At 51.2% G+C, this 17,158-nt stretch overlaps 2 protein-coding genes across 3 annotated transcripts; one reads left to right on the top strand and one right to left on the bottom strand.

Annotated features, from left to right (window-relative positions):
* Positions 1 to 575: 575 nt before the first annotated feature.
* Positions 576 to 8,602, bottom strand: LOC112673765 (cytochrome c oxidase subunit 4 isoform 2, mitochondrial). 2 transcript variants are annotated; one of them, XM_049100611.1, is made up of 5 exons: positions 8,580 to 8,602; positions 5,531 to 5,612; positions 4,064 to 4,228; positions 2,949 to 3,080; positions 576 to 817 (listed from the first exon to the last, which is right to left on the bottom strand). In XM_049100611.1, exons 2-5 carry the CDS (start codon positions 5,610 to 5,612, stop codon positions 681 to 683), a joined length of 516 nt encoding a protein of 171 aa, XP_048956568.1. In that variant the 5' UTR covers positions 8,580 to 8,602; the 3' UTR covers positions 576 to 680. The 2 variants fall into 2 exon arrangements, with proteins under 2 accessions (XP_048956568.1, XP_025325424.1); XM_025469639.3 differs by lacking the exon at positions 8,580 to 8,602 and adding an exon at positions 6,702 to 6,851.
* A 1,411-nt stretch (positions 8,603 to 10,013) lies between these two features.
* Positions 10,014 to 16,804, top strand: LOC125753580 (basic proline-rich protein-like). The gene is made up of 4 exons (XM_049100779.1): positions 10,014 to 10,150; positions 10,297 to 10,674; positions 12,095 to 12,138; positions 16,523 to 16,804. Exons 1-4 carry the CDS (start codon positions 10,014 to 10,016, stop codon positions 16,588 to 16,590), a joined length of 627 nt encoding a protein of 208 aa, XP_048956736.1. The 3' UTR covers positions 16,591 to 16,804.
* Positions 16,805 to 17,158: the final 354 nt, after the last annotated feature.

Below are 17,158 nucleotides of genomic sequence, written 5' to 3'. Positions count from 1 at the left end.
TACATTATACTTACATATTCATTTTCCTGTCTCCCTCTGTAAAAGAACGCCTGCTCTATGCAGCCAGAGAGTTTGTCTTATTCACTGCTGCACCCTCATGGCCTAGATTAGTACCTGGCATACAGTAGGTGCTCAATAAATATTTGCTAATAATTGACTGAATATGGGGTGCCTGGGTGGCTCAGTTGGTTAAGTGCCTGCCTTCAGCTCAGGTCATGATCCCTGATCTGGGATCAAACCCCACATCAGGCTCCCTTCTCAGCGGGGAGCCTGCTACTCCCTCTCCCTCTGCTACTTCATCTGTTTGTGCTCTCTCTCTGTCAAATAAATAAATAAAATCTTTAATCTTAATTATGGAAAAATAATTGACTATATAAAGGAGTGTCCTCCCTTTCCTAATGCCACATATCCGTTAAGACTAAGCCCTAGCCCCTACTCCTCCAGGAAGCCCTCCCTGACTGGCTGGGCTCTGGGCCCCTGGAAAATGGCTTATTTTTGCCCTTCCTTCACCACACTGCTCAATTTTAGGTATCATGTAGGGTTTGTGGCAGGTGAAGAGTGAGGTGGAAACTGAAGACAGAAGAGCTCAGGCCAGCTTTATTGGGGTTAAGAAGAGAAAAATTCCCCCCACACGCTCTAGGCCAGGGTGGAGCTGCAGGGAGGGCAACCTGGATGCCCAGTCACTTCTTCCACTCCTTCTTCTCATAGTCCCACCGAGAGGCCAGGCCTTGCACAGGGTTACCCTTCATATCTAGGATGCGCTGGAGCTGCTGGGCCTTCCATTCATCCGTCAGGGTGATGGGCTTCTTTGGGAACACTGCAGGGAAGGCAAGGGGTGGGGACAAGGATGGCTCAGGACCCTGAAAGTCTTCCACCCTGTCCCCCTGAGCCAGGGTCTCCAGGCACAGGGTTAGGAAATCCTGCACCAAGATACTCCACCCTATCCACCCTATCTGTTCCCACACCAGACTTCCTGCTAAAGCTTCACTCCAGAGATCTCTGTATTATGGTCCTGGCTCTGCCTTAGACTCACTGTGGAAATTGGGCTAAGGTCCTTCCCCTTTCTGAGCCCACTTCCTTACTATTAAAGTCCAATGGAATAGGAGCACTGATTCAAAGTTGGCCTGGATCCAAATCCTATCTCCACCCTCCCTTGCTGTGTGACCTTGAACAAGTCACTTCATCTCTCTGAGCCTGTTTCCTTCCCCATCAAAAACAATTCCTATCTACTAGGGCTGTAGGGATTGAGTGAGTTAATATGTGTAAAGCAACTGGTACCATGTGGGACAGATATTAAGTACCTAATATATGGTAACTACTATAATTACTAAGTTTGCTCCCACTGACTGGGAAGGGCCCAGGATGGGTAGTTTGTTTTTTTTGCTTCCTTAGAGGGTTGGAAGTAGGAGGTGAGGAAGGGAGGCCTCCTTAAAAATCTAGGGAGGGCTGTACTTAACTAAAAGGCTGAAAGCCCTCAAGAGGCATTTTAGGTGCCTTGATGTGCGAGTCAGGGAAGGCATGGCAGTGGAGCTCCCCACACTGCTCATACCTTGCTCCCTGGTCCATTGGTCCCTGAGGCTGACTCAGCCTGTCGGACCTCCTCACTGGTACTTTCTATCTCAGTGGATAGGAAAGAAGGAAAAGATCCTTATGGCACCTGCCAGCACCAAACACTGGGGTAAACTAGAATTTTTCCCAAAGGCTCCCTCATTTCATCCTCACGCAAGAAAGGAATTCCCATGACACTCTTACAGAAGAAGAAAGGTGAGGCCAGTAGAGGTGAAGAGCTGGGGCACAGCCTGCCAGCTGTTTCCTAGCATCCTCTCCCCTTCTCCCAGAGCAGAGCTTCTTAAAGCTGAGTGGGCATCAGAATGACTTGGAGAGCTCATTAAAACACAGATTGCGGCAGCCCGGGTGGCTCAGCGGTTTAGCGCCGCCTTCAGCCCAGGGCCTGATCCTGGGGACCTGGCATGGAGTCCCACGTCAGGCTCCCTGCATGGAGCCTGCTTTTCCCTCTGCCTGTGTCTCTGCCTCTCTCTCCCTCTCTCTCTGCCTGTGTCTCTCATGAATAAATAAATCTTTTTAAAAATCTTAAAAAAAAAAAAAAAACAGATTGCTAGGCTCCACCCTAAGAGTGTCTGACCTGGTAGATCTGGACTGGGGCTGAGAATTTGCATTTCTAAATGTTCCCAAATGATGGCGTTGGTCCAGGGACCGCACTGAGAAATCACTCTTCTGTAGTCATAAGCAGTTAGCAGGGGATGTGACCATCTAGCTAAAAACTATATTTCCCAACTTCCCTTGCCGCTAGACATGGTCATGTGATCATTTCTAGCCAAGAAGAGGTAAGCAGAAGGGATGTATGCAACTTTTGGATCTTAAAGAGGAGTGCATCCTCCCTTTCCCTGTTCTTGGCTGGAATGTAGGCTTTAATGGCTGGAGTTGGATCAGCCATCTTATATGGCAAGAAAGGAAGCTGCATGTGAAGAATGGCACCACCAAAGGAGCCTGACACTGCAGAGTCTCCATACTCTCCCTGGTCTGTGAGAGGAACAAAACCTGTGTCTTGCTTAAGCTCTTATATGTTGGGGACTTTTATTACAGAAAAAGTAATGATTAATAACAGTAATCAGCAAGAGCACCATTCATGATTATGTGCCAGGCCCTGGCTCACAGCTCTCTCTCTCACTAACTCCTTACAAGAACACTGTGGTGCGGACACTAGTATTTTCATTTTATAGATGAAGGAATTGAGGCCCAGAGAGGTAAAGCTTCTACGTCCCAACCCAGGCAGCCATGCTCTGCCCTTCACCCTACACTCTTTGGGGGGCTTTTCAAAACTCTTCAGATAAGTGCCAGCATAGTTGCCTTATAAGAGCTTGCTTATAAGAGCTCTGACCACAAGGGCATGGCCCAGGACTGCAGCAAGGTGAGGTGTTGCCACTCACCATAGACCCGCTGCCACCAAATCAGCAGAGCTGTGAATCCAAAAAAGAAGAAAACGCAGCCCATCACTGTCTTCCACTCGTTGGAGCGACGGTTCATCTCTGCGAAGGTCTCATGGAACTGGAGGCGATACACTGGAGGCAGATGAGGTTGTGGGGAAGTAAGGGCCTTGGGTATATCCATTCCAAGGACCCTGGGCCCTCCTCCTCCTGCAGCAGATGCTGCCCATTCAGCAAATTCTTACTGAGCATCTACTGTATGCAAAGCTTGGCCAGGAGCAGGCTCCAAAACTTGGAGTTATTTACGGGCATTTCTGTTGGGCAGGACACATCCTTCCTGTTTCCCAGGGTCAGGTCCCTGCCCTCCCATCCACCTTAACTGCCTCTCTGCTCCATCTCCCTGCACCACTCAGTGATGTCCACGATGCTCCATGCTTTCCTGCTTCCATATCCCTCCCCATGCTGTTGCCACTACCAGGCAACACCCTCCTCCTCACCATTCAAGGCCAGCCAGCACATGCCCTCCTCTGGGAGACCTACCAGGATTCCATCTCTCTCTCTTTAGTGTCCTCACAATCCCTTGGACACACCTCACCCTGGCCACAAAGCCTGTATTACAGTTTTCTGGGTTTATGTCAGTTCCCCCATTGGCTGGGAGCACCCTGAGGGCAAGAACCATCAAGGTGATTCACTCCTGTGTCCCCAGCATCACCTAGCACCTGGCTGTGCACAAATAGTTGACTGAATAAAAGAATAAATGAGCAAATGATGACTTTCATCCCTCAGGTATGCATTTAGATGTTTTGGGATTTCTGGCTGTCTTGGGCAGGGGCCCTTCTTCTTCTTCTTCTTCTTCTTTTTTTTTTAAGGCTTTATTTATTTACTTATTTATTTAAGAAAGAGGTAGGGGAGGAGCAGAGGGGGAAGATGAGGGAGAGGGAGAGAGAATCTCAAGAAAATGCAGGGCTTGATCTCATGACCCTGAGATCATGACCTGAGCTGAAATCAAGAGTCAGAGGCTTAACTGACTGAGCTGCCCAGGTGCCCTAGGTGGGGGCCCTTCTTTTCAAAGTCACCACCAGCCCACTCTCCCCAGCCAGCCCCACCCTGACACCTACAGGCCACCTTCTCAGCATGGCTCAGCTGGGTCCAGCTGCCCTTTTCCTTCTCCTTCAGGGCCCGCTGCTCAGCGTTGAGCTCTGTGCAGAAGGGCTCATCAGGCATGGGGTAGGAGCGCTGAGCATGGTAGTTGGTGTAGGGTGGCATCTTCCCCTCACTGTTGGCTGTGGGCACAACAGAAGAGCTGAGTTCAGGCTGCCCCTGGGACATCCTAGTTCTAACCATAATATTTAAAAAAGGGGGCTGCATTTATTGAGCACTTACTGTGTGCCAGGAGCCATTCTAAGGCCTTCGGATAAGTTGACTGTTATCTCACCATTTTACAGATGCAGAAACTGAACAGCTAAGTGACTTGCTAAAACTCGCAGAGCAATAAGGAGCATGGCCAGGGCTGTCATTCAGCCCCTGTGGCTTCAAATCTCATATTCTCTGGGAAGATTCGAGGTGAAGAGGACTTGTCAGGCAAAGGTAACAGGTGAACAAGATGATGGGCAACTGCTCTGCAAACTGTAGGGTGCTATATCTGCATGCCTTTGACCACAGGTCAAGGGCAAGCCTTTGGAGTCAGCCGGGTTCCACTCACCCCAGCTCCAGCAAGCCCCTCGACCTCATTGTGCTTCAGTGTCCTCCTCTGGAAAGTGAGGATAGTAAGAGAACCTACCTCATGCTCTTGTGGGAAGATTCAAGATTCTATCCTTGTAAGGATTAGCACAGTGCCTCGCAGTAGATGCTCTGTAAATTATACCACTAGAGGTCAGTTTTACTACTGGCTTCCTTTCCTGGAACTTTCCCTGATGGCCAAGCCCTTCAGGGCTCTGTGTGGGTGTCCAAGGCTTCCAGAGCAAGGCTGGACACTAGGAGGGTCTTGATAAACCTTCTGTTTATTGATACCAGAGATGCCCACACAGACGGCATTGGTACTACCTTGCCAGGACAGCATGGAACTGCTTTGGTTCTTTTAATATCTAGGTCTCTGGGCCTCAGTTTGTTCATCTGAAAAATGGAGATAACAGCACAGCATCCATCTCCATGGCTGTCGTAAAGCCTGAGTGTGTTAATCTATGTGAGTGTTGATGACAGCTTGGGGTACATAGTAAGGGCTCATTAAATGTTATTTGTTATTCTCCCAAGGGTCCAGAGGTCCTTTTGCTATCTGGCTGAAGTCTGTCCTGCTTTAGGTCTCTTTCTTCTGACTGAGGTCTGGAAAGGAGGTGCAAGGATCTGCCTGCACCTTCCATCTCAGGACACAAAGGCCTTAGGGGCCTGAGGTTTGGGGGTCAGACCTTGAGGAAGCTTGGAATGAAAGGAGGTGCTGTCAAATTCAAGCTCCATGTCATGGAGGTATATGGCCCAAGACCAAGGAGTAAGATTGTGGGAAATGGTCAGGGGCAGGACCAGGGAGGCCTGCAGGCAGGAACCCACTCCTAATCTCAGAGTTGGACAGGGGCAGGGCATGCAGGTCTTACCAGCACTTCCAGGGCTGTGCATCCCCCGCATTCCAGGTCCAACTTTCTTCAGCACCAAGCTCCAGGTTGCTCTGAAGGACATCTGCATGTATGTGTGTGTGTGTGTGTGTGTGTGTGTGTGTGTGTGTGTGTTTGTCCTGCCCCACACATGGCCCTCTGCCCCTACCCTCAGAGCCCAGACAGAGAAACCATTTTTCAGGTGCTATAGGTGCGGGGTCCCAGGATTTCAAGGTCACCCTCATGCCCCGACCCTTCTACTTTCGTCCACTATCCCGATGGAGGTGGATGGGGGTCCTAGACATTTGGTGTCCCCATCCTGGGACCTCAATTAACATCCTAGAAGTGGGAGGAGGCCTAACTCCTCAGGCAAGGTCTCAGCTGTTTGGGGCTGGGGTCCTGGGTTCTGGTTCCAGCCCTGGTTCAGCCAGGCCAAGTTGGGAAACCTCCCTCAACTGTTGCTCCCCTTCCCACAGGAAACTGGGTGGGAGTCTAGGTAGGGAGGGAGCAGGTCCCAGGCTACCTCTTTTCCTCACAGGGCCATCTGCCAAGGTCTCTGCACAGACGGCCTGGCCCCCACCCCTTCCCCCCTAATTAGCTGCCTACGTGCTCACAGAGCCTGCTCTGCTGAAGCTGGTGGGGGAAGGGGACAGGCTGAGCCCAACCCCCTGCTCCCCAGGGAAGTCTCAGGGTTTGGCATCCCAAGGGGATTGGGGGATGGGGAGGGGCTTTAGAGGGGGACAGGGACCAAACTGGGTCAGAGGGAGGAAGAGGAGCACACATCTGGGGAGAGGAAGGGAGTATCCCGCTTCTGGAAAGAAAAAGAGCCCCTCACAACTGGGGAGAGCAAGGGGCACCCAATAATTAGAGAGAAGGAGGGGCTGTACCATATGTGCTGAGAGGGGAGCCCCCACATCTGGGAAGGAAGGGCTCCCCTTCAGTCATAAGTAGGTTGGAGAGCCCCGCATACAGGGAGAGGGAAAGAGCTGTCCCCCACATGCGGACAGAGGATAGTGCTCCCAGAAGTCCTCGACTCTGAGCTTCCAGAAGCCCCCTGAGCCTCCGCCAAGGCAGGAACCACCCCTGCCCTGACCAGTGACCAAAAGTCCCAGGCCAAGCCGCATCCCTCAGCCGCCGGCCTGGGGCAGCCGGGCTCTCCCACCCGCTCACTCACCTCCGCCGCAGCGCCCAGGGCCACTTAGGTCTGCAGAGCCAGTAACCAGGGACGGAGAAGGGGCCGCAGAGGAGCGAACGCGGCGCCCGCCCCCGGGCCCGCCCCGCAGCCTTTCCCAAGGCCAACCCCTGCGTGGGAACGTCCTGCCTCGCCGGGCGTGGGAGCGCCAGCCCGCGTTCCTGGGGGCGCCCGGCCCCCAGCCTGGGGAGGGCCACTGCAAAGTGACTCTCTGCCTTGGTTTCTCCGCCCACGGGGGTCCTGCCTCTGGAGGCCCCCAGCAGACAGCGCCTAGGACCTAGCTGGCGGTGTGTCCTGGGCCTGCCCAGCCTCTGAGTCTCCTAGTCCCAGGGGCTGGATCACCCTGCCACCACACCTTTGTTCATTGCTGTTCTTTGCACTTGGAATGCTTCTCTTAGAGACTTTGCAGCCCCACCTGTGGCCAACTGTCCAGCCCAGGGTCACTGCCTCCTGCTGCAGGAAGCCCACAAGCATTTAGAATCTGGGAGCTGGTTTGTGGTGTACCACCTTGTTCCCATGCCCCATGTCACCCCAGGGGAGGTGAAAAAAGCCTCCCTCTGGTGTTCAAATTTTAGCTGTGTGGCCTTCAATAAACGGCCTAACTTCTGAGTTCCTGTTTTATTTTCTAGGAAAAGGGAGCTAATGATAGTACTTACCTACATGGCTGTTGTAAAGATTAAATAAGCCAAGAGAAAAGCATCAGGCACATTTACTCAAGAATTATTTATTATTAAGACCTATTACAGCTGGCATTTATTGAGTGTCCGTTGTTTACTGTGTTAAGTGCTTGGGGATATAGAGCCAAACAAAACTCAAACCAGTCCCTGACCTTTTAGTGCTCACAATCTAGTTCCAGACAGAGATATAGGACTGTGCAAAGGCCCAGAGGCAGAAAAAAAAACAGGTGCTTTCAAAGAACAGAGAGAGGCCATCTTGGCCTGAAGGTGACAGGCAAAGAAAAGAGTTGGAGAGGGACTAGACCACCAAGCAAGGCCTCATAGGCCATAGTATGGATCTTAGATTTTATTTTTTAAGATTTTATTTATTCGAGAGAGAGAGGCAGAGACATAGGCAGAAGCAGGCTCCCTGCAGGCAGCCACCCAGGCATCCTCATTTTATTTTAAAGATGAGAGGCCACCAGAAGTAAGTATGAGAGTGATATGGCTAAATGGAACACAGGATGGGGACGCCTGGGTGGCTCAGTGGTTGAGCATCTGCCTTTGGCTCAGGACGTGATCCCGGAGTCCGGGGTCAAGTCCCACATCAGGCTCCCTGCATGGAGCCTGCATCTCCCTCTGCCTGTGTCTCTGCCTCTCTCTGTGTATCTCTCATGAATAAATAAAAAAATCTTTTAAAAAAATGGAACAGAGCATCAGTTTAGGAAATGTGGCATGGGATTGTTAGAATACTAATGGTGGACTGATGAGTGAAGGCTGTGGGTCTCTTCTGTGGCCTGGGTCCAGAGCTTTCTATGTATGCCAGCTCTGGGCCTATGAGATGTGTCCAGTGCCCACCCATCCATCAGGGATCCTATACCAGTGAGGCCAAGGGACCCACTCTAGCCAGTGTCTGGATGGAGGGGCTTAATCCCTAGAGGGTAAATGAGCCTAGAAGGGCAGGGACTCAGGGTAGGTGCTAGAGAGACCCTAGGGTGGGTATGATGCACATCTCCATTCTGAACTTCAGCAGCAACAGACACAAGGCTGTGAGAAGGCAGTGTGGGAGTCTCTTGAATCTCCATAACGTGAAACCCTCAGCTCCCAGGACTCGCCATGGAGCTGCTCCTCCCCTCTTCCCACATGACCAAGGAAATCCCAGATTTGAAAGACAGCCCCCTCCCCCTCAAGAGGACCACCTTACCTCTTGGATGCTGAGTAGGGTGTCCTGAAGAGTAGCCCTATGGACAAAGGACAAGGGAAGACCACCTTTCAGGCAACCTGGGGAGAGCATGCCTTAAATCTTGTCAGACCTTTCCAGAGGCAGGTGGGCATTAGCTGCACTGAAATGAGTGGCTGATGTGTAGGCTCTGCTGCTGCCATGCCAGTGGCCAAGCTGTGTCCATTTATGGGCCTCAGTTTCCCCATCCCTCACAGGGCTTTGCAAGGAAAGGCATTTGGGGAATGTGATCTTCTGTTCTGCCCTTCCCCGCTGCCTCTGTGGGAACTTTAGGCTCCAGATGCTGGGTGATGCTATGATAAGGAACATCTGTAAGAGAAGTTGGCCCCAGGGCCAAAGGTGAGGAGATGGAGGCAGGCCTCGCGAGGCTCAAGATTGATATAGGGCAGTACAACCACCTGCAGGGCAATAGTCCCAAACTTGGGAATAGTCAGACTCCCCTGTAAGGCAAGTCACTCAGGAGGCCCCAGCTGAGGAGCAGGAGTCTTCCCTGAGAACCTTGGAGGGCACTAGAAGGGAGGGCTCCCAATGGCGCATTACAGGCTAGTTGCTGTGATGGAGCCTACACGGGAATACAGGTCAAGGTTGCATAAACATCAAGGATGGGTGGGAGGTGAGAGGAATCTGTCCCTTTCCCCCTGGCCCCACTGCTCTGACCCTTCAGTGGGAGGCGACAGAAAGGGGCAGCTCTCACTCATTTTATCAGATCCAGGGAGCTCCTGAGAGTCTGTCAAGACAAAGACCTGAACCTAGGTCTCAGCATCCTGCTGGTAGGACCCCCGCCTCCCACTTCCCCCAGCCTATGCAGCTTCGAATTGGACCCACCTCCTGGCCCTCAGCCCAAAGGGAATACCCGGGAAGACCTAGGCCTCACGCAGGACCCGAAGGCAAACGTAGGAAAAGGTGTTGGACAAAACGTCTCGGGGACCCCTGCCCCACCCCTCACAAGCCCCGGGAGCCTGTTGAAAGGGGCGGGGGGGCGGTCTGGAACAGGAGAGGGGGAGGAAAGCGAGGGTGGGCGAGACTTATCCGTAAGGGCAGGTCTGCAGTGTAAGAACTGGGCCAGGGACCGGCGGGGAAACGGAGGCACAGAGCGGTCGGGACTAGACGGGCGGGCCAGGTGAACGGAGTGGGCTTGGTCAGGGTCGGGAGGCGAGGCCTATCCAGGTCTCCTGCACAAGGCGGGCTCAGTGCAAGGCCCGCAGGGAGGCGGGTTGCGCCAGCACGAGGGGCCCAGGCGCAGCGCCGGCTCGGAGGAAGCCACCCCGAGATCCGTGCTCCAGGGCCCGTCCTGAAAGCGCTCCCGCAGCTGCGGGCAGGCGGCCGGGTCATAAGCAGCGCGCACGCAGGGCAGCCGCGGAGATGCCTCTAATGGCGGGGACCTCGGCCCTGGGAACGATGTCTGGTCTGGATTTCGCTGGCACGGGAAGGGGCCGTTGGCCCGGCAGGCGGAGCCTCGTCCTTCAGGTGGGTCCGACCTCTCGGCAGCGCTTCCGCCCCGCGGCCGAAGCCCCGCAGGAGGAGGCGGTGCTGAGGTGGGGCCCGGCTGCGGCCGCCACGCAGCAACGGCGACTGCCCCCACCTTGCTCACGAGGCGCGAAGCTCGCAGCTGTGGGCGCCAGGGGGCTTGTGCGGCGCCGCCGAGCTACGCTGGGGGCCGACCCCTCCGCGCGCCTCTCAGGGCCCTCGGCCCCGCCCCGGAGGCCGCGTCCGCTGGCCCCGCCCACGGGCGGAGCTTGTCCCGCGTCCCGCCCCCTGCTCGTCCCCCGCGGCTCCGCCGACCTCCCGCGGCTCCGCCCCCCTCCCCCGAGCCGCGGGGCCTCCCCGCCCAGCGCCTCGTCTGTGCTCGGGCCGCGCTCCTGCGGGGCTCCCCCGGGCGGCCCAGCGCGCCGCCATCCCCGGCCGCGCCCCGTTCGTCGTCCCGTTCGTCGTCCCGTTCGTCGTCCCGTCCGGGGCCCGCGTGGCGGTCAGCGGCGGAGGCTGCAGCGGCGGGCCCGTCGCGGGGTCAGCTCTGGCCGCCGGGAGGCAGCGGAGCGGCCCCCACCACCGGCGGGAGAAGGTCGGAACGTGCTGCGAGGAAACCGCGGGGCGGGCCTCATCACCACCCCTTACCTGGGCAGCTACGTACAAAGGACCGGCCAACGGCCCCCCCTTGGCTAGTTCCAGGGGCGGTGAGGCTGGGCCCCCGGCGGCCTACGTCTAGGCTTCTGGTCCCTGCTCCATCCCCTGCTGGTTTCAATCCCTCTTCCCCGCCTCCCCGCGCCCCCGCCTTGGCCTCGGTTTCCACCTGTTTACAATGTCAGGCCGAAGCTCTGCTCCTGGGCTGTGAAGGTGAATGCCAGGTCTGAGCAGGGATTCTCCCAGAGGCGCCCCCACCGGTGACTCAGCCAAGCTGTGGATGGGGCTCTGGGCAGGGCGGGCGTCACCTCAGCAGAGCAGCAGCAGCACCACCAGGGAATAGTCCAACTCGACAAAGGGCTCAGGCGGTGGGATCCTGGAGGCTGAGGGGGTCAAACCAGCCCTGGGGTAGGCACAGATCCCTTCAGATCTGCTCTGGGACTCCACACTAACCTAGAACCATTTGCACCTACTGCTCAGGGTCTTCCAGAGCCTTCTGCACTACAGGCCAAACAGGGTGCACAGAGCAGGGGGAGGGGGACGCCTGGGTGGCTCAGTGATTGAGCTCTGCCTTCTGCTCAGGGCGTCCTGGAATGAGTCCCACATCCGGCTGCTGGAAGGGAGCCTGCTTCTCCCTCTGCCTATGTCTCTGCCTCTCTCATAAATAAATAAATAAAATCTTAAAGAAGAAAAAAAAAAAAAAAGAGGAGGTGGAGGGACCTGGCCAAACCCCAACGCCTGGGCAAGCCCTTGTCTTCTCTGGGACACAATGGGCTCATGGGCAGGGCCATATAGCCCCCTGATGTGGCCCAAGCATTTGTGGGGACAGCCTTATGGCCTCCTTGAACCTTCATTAGCACCCACTGACCTCCCAATAAGCTCCTTAGCCTGATTTTTTTTTAAAGATTTTGTTTATTTATTCATGAGAGACACACAGAGAGAGAGAGAGAGAGGCAGAGACACAGGCAGAGGGAGAAGCAGGCTCCATACAGGGAGCCCGATGTGGGACTCAATCCCGGGACTCCAGGATCACTCCCTGGGTCAAAGGCAGGCACTAAACCGCTGAGCCACCCTGGTGCCCTTAGGACACTATTTTCAAGCCCAGCCATGCTGTGAAGAAGCCACATAAGCCCGTGTAGTGAGAACATGGAGAGGTCATCCGTAGGTGTTCTGGCTGGCAGACCAGCTTAGGTGCCAACCCACAGCCAGCCTCAGCTTCTAGTCATATACATCTCCAGATGAGGCCAGTCCCCAGCCCTCACAGGCTCCCCCAGCCACCAAGTCTTCCCAGCTGAGGCCCCAAACACGTGATGCCCAGACATGTCATCTCTGCTGTGACATTTCTCAATTCCTGCCTACAGGATCCATCAGCATCAGACAGCTGCTTTACAGACTGAGTTTTCAGGTGGGTTTTGCTGTTGTTGTTGTTTTATAAAAATACTTGTTTCTTCAAGTAATCTCTATACCCAAGGTGGGGGAGGATCTCACAACCCTGAGATCAAGAGTTGCATACTCTTCCGACCAAGCCAGTCAGGCACCCCTCAGGTTTGTTCTCTATGATAGTAACCACAGCAGTTAACAAATGGTATTTTGATTTCCACATACCTGACCCCTCATTTGATGCGGCTGTTTCAGAATTTAGGCAAGAAAGAGGTTATTGGGACGCCTGGGTGGCTTAGCAGCTGAGTATCTGCCTTAGGCTCCTGGCGTGATCCCGGGATTTCGGGATCGAGTCCCACATCCGGCTCCCTGCAAGGAACCTGCTTCTCCCTCTGCCTATGTCTCCGCCTCTCTCTCTCTCTGTCTCTCATGAATAAATAAATAAAATCTAAAAATTTTTTAATAAATAAATAAATATAAAATAAATAAATAAATAAATAATGAATAAATTAAAAGCCCAGAATATGGTCTATCTTGGTGAATGTTCCATGGCTACTTGAATGTGTTCTGTGCTACTATTCGGTAGAATTCTCTATAAATGTCAATTAAGTCAAGTTCACTGAAAATGTTGTTCAGATCTTTTGTATTTTTGCTAAATCTGTTTTATCAATTACTGAACTCAAACTGTTGGTATCCACAAGCATAACTGTGACTTTGTTTATTTCAAATCTATCAGTTTTGCCTTATATATTTAGGAGATTTTTTTTTAAGATTTTATTTATTTATTCATGAGAGACACACACAGAGAGGTAGAGACACAGGCAGAGGGAGAAGCAGGCTCCCTGAGAGGAGTCTGACGTGAGACTGGATCCTGGGACTCTGGGATCACACCCAGAGCCAAAGGCAGACATTCAGTGCTCAACAGGCTGAGCCACCCAGGCGTCCCAGGAGCTTTATTGATGAGCACAGACACACTCAGGATTGTCATGTCTTCTTGGTGAATTAATCCTTTAATCATAATCTTATTTATCCCTGGTGATTTTTCTTGTTTTGAATTATGCTTTGTCTGTTATTAATATAGCCACTCCAACTTTTTTTTTTTAATTTGTGGTCTGTGGTATATTTTTTCCATCCTTCTTTTAATCTACCCATATACTTATATTTAAAGTGGGTTTTGGGCAGCCTGGGTGGCTCAACGGTTTAGCACCGCCTTCAGCCCAAGGCCTGATCCTGGAGACCCAGGATCGAGTCCCATGTCAGGCTCCCTCCCTGCCTGGAGCCTGCTTCTCCCTCTGCCTGTCTCTCTCTCTCTCTCTCTCTCTCTCTCTTATGAATAAATAAATAAATAATTAAAAAAAAATAAAGTGGGTTTTATGTAGACAGAGTATAGTTGGATCTTGTCTTTTTTTTTTACTTTAATCCAAGAAGTGCTGTCTTTTAATTGGTGCATTTATGTAATAATTAGTATGTTTACATAATTACTGAAGTGCAAATTTAGGTCTGCTAGGTTATTTTTTTTTTAAACTTTATTTATTTGCTTGAGAGAGAGCAAGAGAGAGAGCAAGAGGGAGAGGGAGAAGCAGACTTATCACTGAGCAGGGATGCACCAGGACCCTAGGATCATGACCTGAGCTGAAAGCAGATGCTCAACTGACTGAGCCACCCAGGTGCCTCTATTCTTTTTTTTTTTTTTTTAAGATTTTATTTATTTTATTTTATTTATTTTTTAAAAGATTTTATTTATTCATTCATGAGAGACATATATAGAGAGAGAGGCAGAAATACAGGCAGAGAGAGAAGCAGGATCCATGCAGGGAGCTCGATGTGGGACTCGATCCCAGGACTCCAGGATCAAGCCCTGGGCCAAAGGCAGACGCTCAACTGCTGAGCCACCCAGGTGTCCCTTAAGCTCTACACCCACTGTGGAGCTCAAACTCACAACCCTGAAATCAAAAGTCCCACTAAGTCAGCCAGGTGTTCCTATCTACTTAACTTTTGACAATCTATTTAATGCTAATAATTAACCACTTCAAGTAAAACATAGAAGCTTTACAACCATGTGGGTGTCTTTACCTTCTCCCTTCATGTTTTAGCTGTCATATGTATGTTCTCCACATTCACTGAAACACCCCATAACATGATGATTTGTGCTTGCAAGACATAGATATTTTAAAGAATTTGGCAGGAGGGGCAAATTCGATGGGTGGCTCAGTGGGTTAAGTGTCCAACTTGATCTCAGCCCAGGTCTTGATCTCAGGGTCTTGAGTTCAAGCCCACATTGGGCTCCACTGGGTGTGAAGCCTACTTAAAAAAAAAATAATAATTTAAAAAGAAAGAATTTGACAGGAGAAATAGGATCTATTATATCTACTCTTCTCTTTACCTCTTTGCTCCTTTTTTTATTCCTGAAGTTCCAAGTTTCCCTCTGAAATCATATCCTTCTGGCCTGAAGAACTTCCTTTAGCATTCTTTTAGAGCAAACCCACTGATGATAAATTCTCTTGGTTTCCTTCATTGACAGGTCTTTATTTGTTCTTATTCCCAAAGAATATTTTTACCAGATGTAGAATTGTGGGTTGACCATTCTTTTCCTTTTACTGCTTTAAAGATGCTGTTCCACTGTCTTCTGGCCTCCATGGCTTTTCTTTCCTTCCTTCCTTCTTTCCTTCCTTCCTTCCTTCCTTCCTTCTTTCTTTCTTTTTTTGAGATTTTTTTTATTTAAAATTTTTTTTAATTTTATTTATTTATTTATGATATTCACACAGAGAGAGAGAGAGGCAGAGACATAGGCAGAGGGAGAAGCAGGCTCCATGCACATGGGAGCCCGACGTGGGATTCGATCCCGGGTCTCCAGGATCGCGCCCTGGGCCAAAGGCAGGCGCTAAACCGCTGCGCCACCCAGGGATCCCTCTTTTTTTGAGATTTTTTTAAAGATTTGAGAGAGAGACTGCACTAGCACAAGTGAGGGGGAAGGAGCAAGGAGAGAGACAAGCAGACTCGGAGCTGAGCATGGAACCTGAAGCAGGGCTCAGTCTCACAATCCTGAGATCATGATCTGACACAAGATCTGAGCTGAAATCCAAAGCTTGCCCAACTGTGCTACCCAGGGGCCCCATGGCCTCCATGGTTTCTGATGAGAAATCTAGAGTAATTTGAATGATTGGTAACCTATTTGTAAAGTGTTTCTCTATCTCTCTAAGGATTTTACTTTTAAGTAATCTCTACACCTATCATGGGGCTTGAACTTAAAACCCTGAGATCCTGGGACACCTGGGTGGCTCAGCAGTTGAGCATGTCTTCGGGCTCAGGGCATGATCCTGGAGTCCCAGGCCTGAGTCCCACATCGGGCTCCCGGCATGGAGCCTGCTTCTCCCTCTGCCTGTGTCTCTGCCTTTCTCTCTCTCTCTCATTCTCTCTCTCATAAATAAATAAATAAAATCTTAAAAAAAAAAACAAAAACCTGAGATCGAGAGTCACATGCTCTTCTCACTGAGCCAACCAGCCACCCATAAAGTGTTCTCTCTCTCTCTCTCTTTTTTTTTTTTTTTTTTTCTGGCTGTTTTCAAAGAGTTTTTTTTCTTTTTTCCTTTCTGTTGGTTTCAGCAGTTTGGTTATGGGATATCTGGACATGGTTATCTTTGAGTTTATCCTATTTGGAATGCACTGAGCTTTTCCTTTTTTTAAAATTTTTTTAAATTTTTATTTATTTATGATAGTCACAGAGAGAGAGAGAGAGAGAGAGGCAGAGACACAGGCAGAGGGAGAAGCAGGCTCCATGCACCGGGAGCCCAACGTGGGATTCGATCCCGGGTCTCCAGGATCGCGCCCTGGGCCAAAGGCATGTGCCAAACCGCTGCGCAACCCAGAGATCCCTGCACTGAGCTTTTCAATCTGTACATTTGTTTTTTTTTTTCAAATTTGAGAAAATTTAAGTCCTCATTTAAATTTTTTTTTTTCTGGAGGTGCCTGGCTAGCTTCTTTGGTGGAGCCTGTGACTCTTGATCTCAGCGTTATGAGTTTGAGTCCTACATTGAGAAGCAGAGATTACTTTAAAAAACAAAATCTGGGGGGGATCTCTGGGTGGCTCAGTGGTTTAGCGCCTGCCTTTGGCCCAGGGCATGATCTTGGAGTCCCGGGATCGAGTCCCACGTCGGGCTCCCTGCATAGAGCCTGCTTCTCCCTCTGCCTGTGTCTCTGCCTCTCTCTCTGTGTGTCTCTCATGAATGAATGAATAAAATCTTACATTTTTTTTCTCAGAGCACTGGGCTGGCTCATTTGGTGGAGCATGGGCCTCTTGGTCTCAGGGTTGTGGATTCAAGCCCTATGTTAGATGTAGAGATTACTTAAAATCTTTAGGGGCACCTGGGTGGCTCAGTTGGTTGAGTGTCCAACTCTTGATTTTGTCCCAGGTCATGATGTCAGGATCATGAGATCAAGCCTCACACTGAACTCTACACTGGGTGTGGATCCTGCTTGAAGATTCTTTCTCTCTCTTCCTCTGCCCACCCCTTTCAAAATATAAATAGAGGGATCCCTGGGTGGCGCAGCGGTTTAGCGCCTGCCTTTGGCCCAGGGCGCGATCCTGGAGACCCAGGATCGAATCCCACGTCGGGCTCCCAGTGCATGGAGCCTGCTTCTCCCTCTGCCTGTGTCTCTGCCTCTCTCTCTCTCTCTCTCTCTCTGTGTGTGTGACTATCATAAATAAATAAAAATTAAAAAATATATATATAAATAGATAAATAAATAATAAATAAATAAATAAAATCTTTAAAATATGTTTTCCTCTCTGTTCATTAGACTGGATCATTTCTACTGATCTAGCTTTAGGTTCACTAAGTCGTTTGTCTCCTCCCCTCTGCTACTGAGACCATCTAGAGAATTTTTTTTTTTTTTTACTTTGTATTTATTTATGATAGTCACAGAGAGAGAGAGAGAGAGAGAGGCAGAGACACAGGCAGAGGGAGAAGCAGGCTCCATGCACCGGGAGCCCGATGTGGGATTCGATCCCGGGTCTCCAGGATCGCGCCCTGGGCCAAAGGCAGGCT

This window comes from Canis lupus, chromosome 24 (genome assembly GCF_003254725.2).
Source record: "Canis lupus dingo isolate Sandy chromosome 24, ASM325472v2, whole genome shotgun sequence".
NCBI classification, from domain to species: domain Eukaryota; kingdom Metazoa; phylum Chordata; class Mammalia; order Carnivora; family Canidae; genus Canis; species Canis lupus.
Note: the sequence above shows the minus strand (reverse complement) of the source record. Positions and strands in the feature narration are given on the sequence as shown.

What these genes read in the sequence shown, in the direction of transcription:
- LOC112673765 (XM_049100611.1), bottom strand. Translation starts at nt 5,612, where the DNA reads ATGTCCTTCAGAGCAACCTGGAGCTTGGTGCTGAAGAAAGTTGGACCT. An exon ending in CCATGCTGAGAAGGTGGCCT is followed by an intron (nt 3,081 to 4,063) that starts GTAGGTGTCAGG and finishes ATCTGCCTCCAG; the next exon opens with TGTATCGCCTCCAGTTCCAT. An exon ending in TTGGTGGCAGCGGGTCTATG is followed by an intron (nt 818 to 2,948) that starts GTGAGTGGCAAC and finishes CCTTCCCTGCAG; the next exon opens with TGTTCCCAAAGAAGCCCATC.
- LOC125753580 (XM_049100779.1), top strand. Translation starts at nt 10,014, where the DNA reads ATGTCTGGTCTGGATTTCGCTGGCACGGGAAGGGGCCGTTGGCCCGGC. An exon ending in CCCACCACCGGCGGGAGAAG is followed by an intron (nt 10,675 to 12,094) that starts GTCGGAACGTGC and finishes TCCTGCCTACAG; the next exon opens with GATCCATCAGCATCAGACAG. An exon ending in TTTACAGACTGAGTTTTCAG is followed by an intron (nt 12,139 to 16,522) that starts GTGGGTTTTGCT and finishes ATTTTGTCCCAG; the next exon opens with GTCATGATGTCAGGATCATG.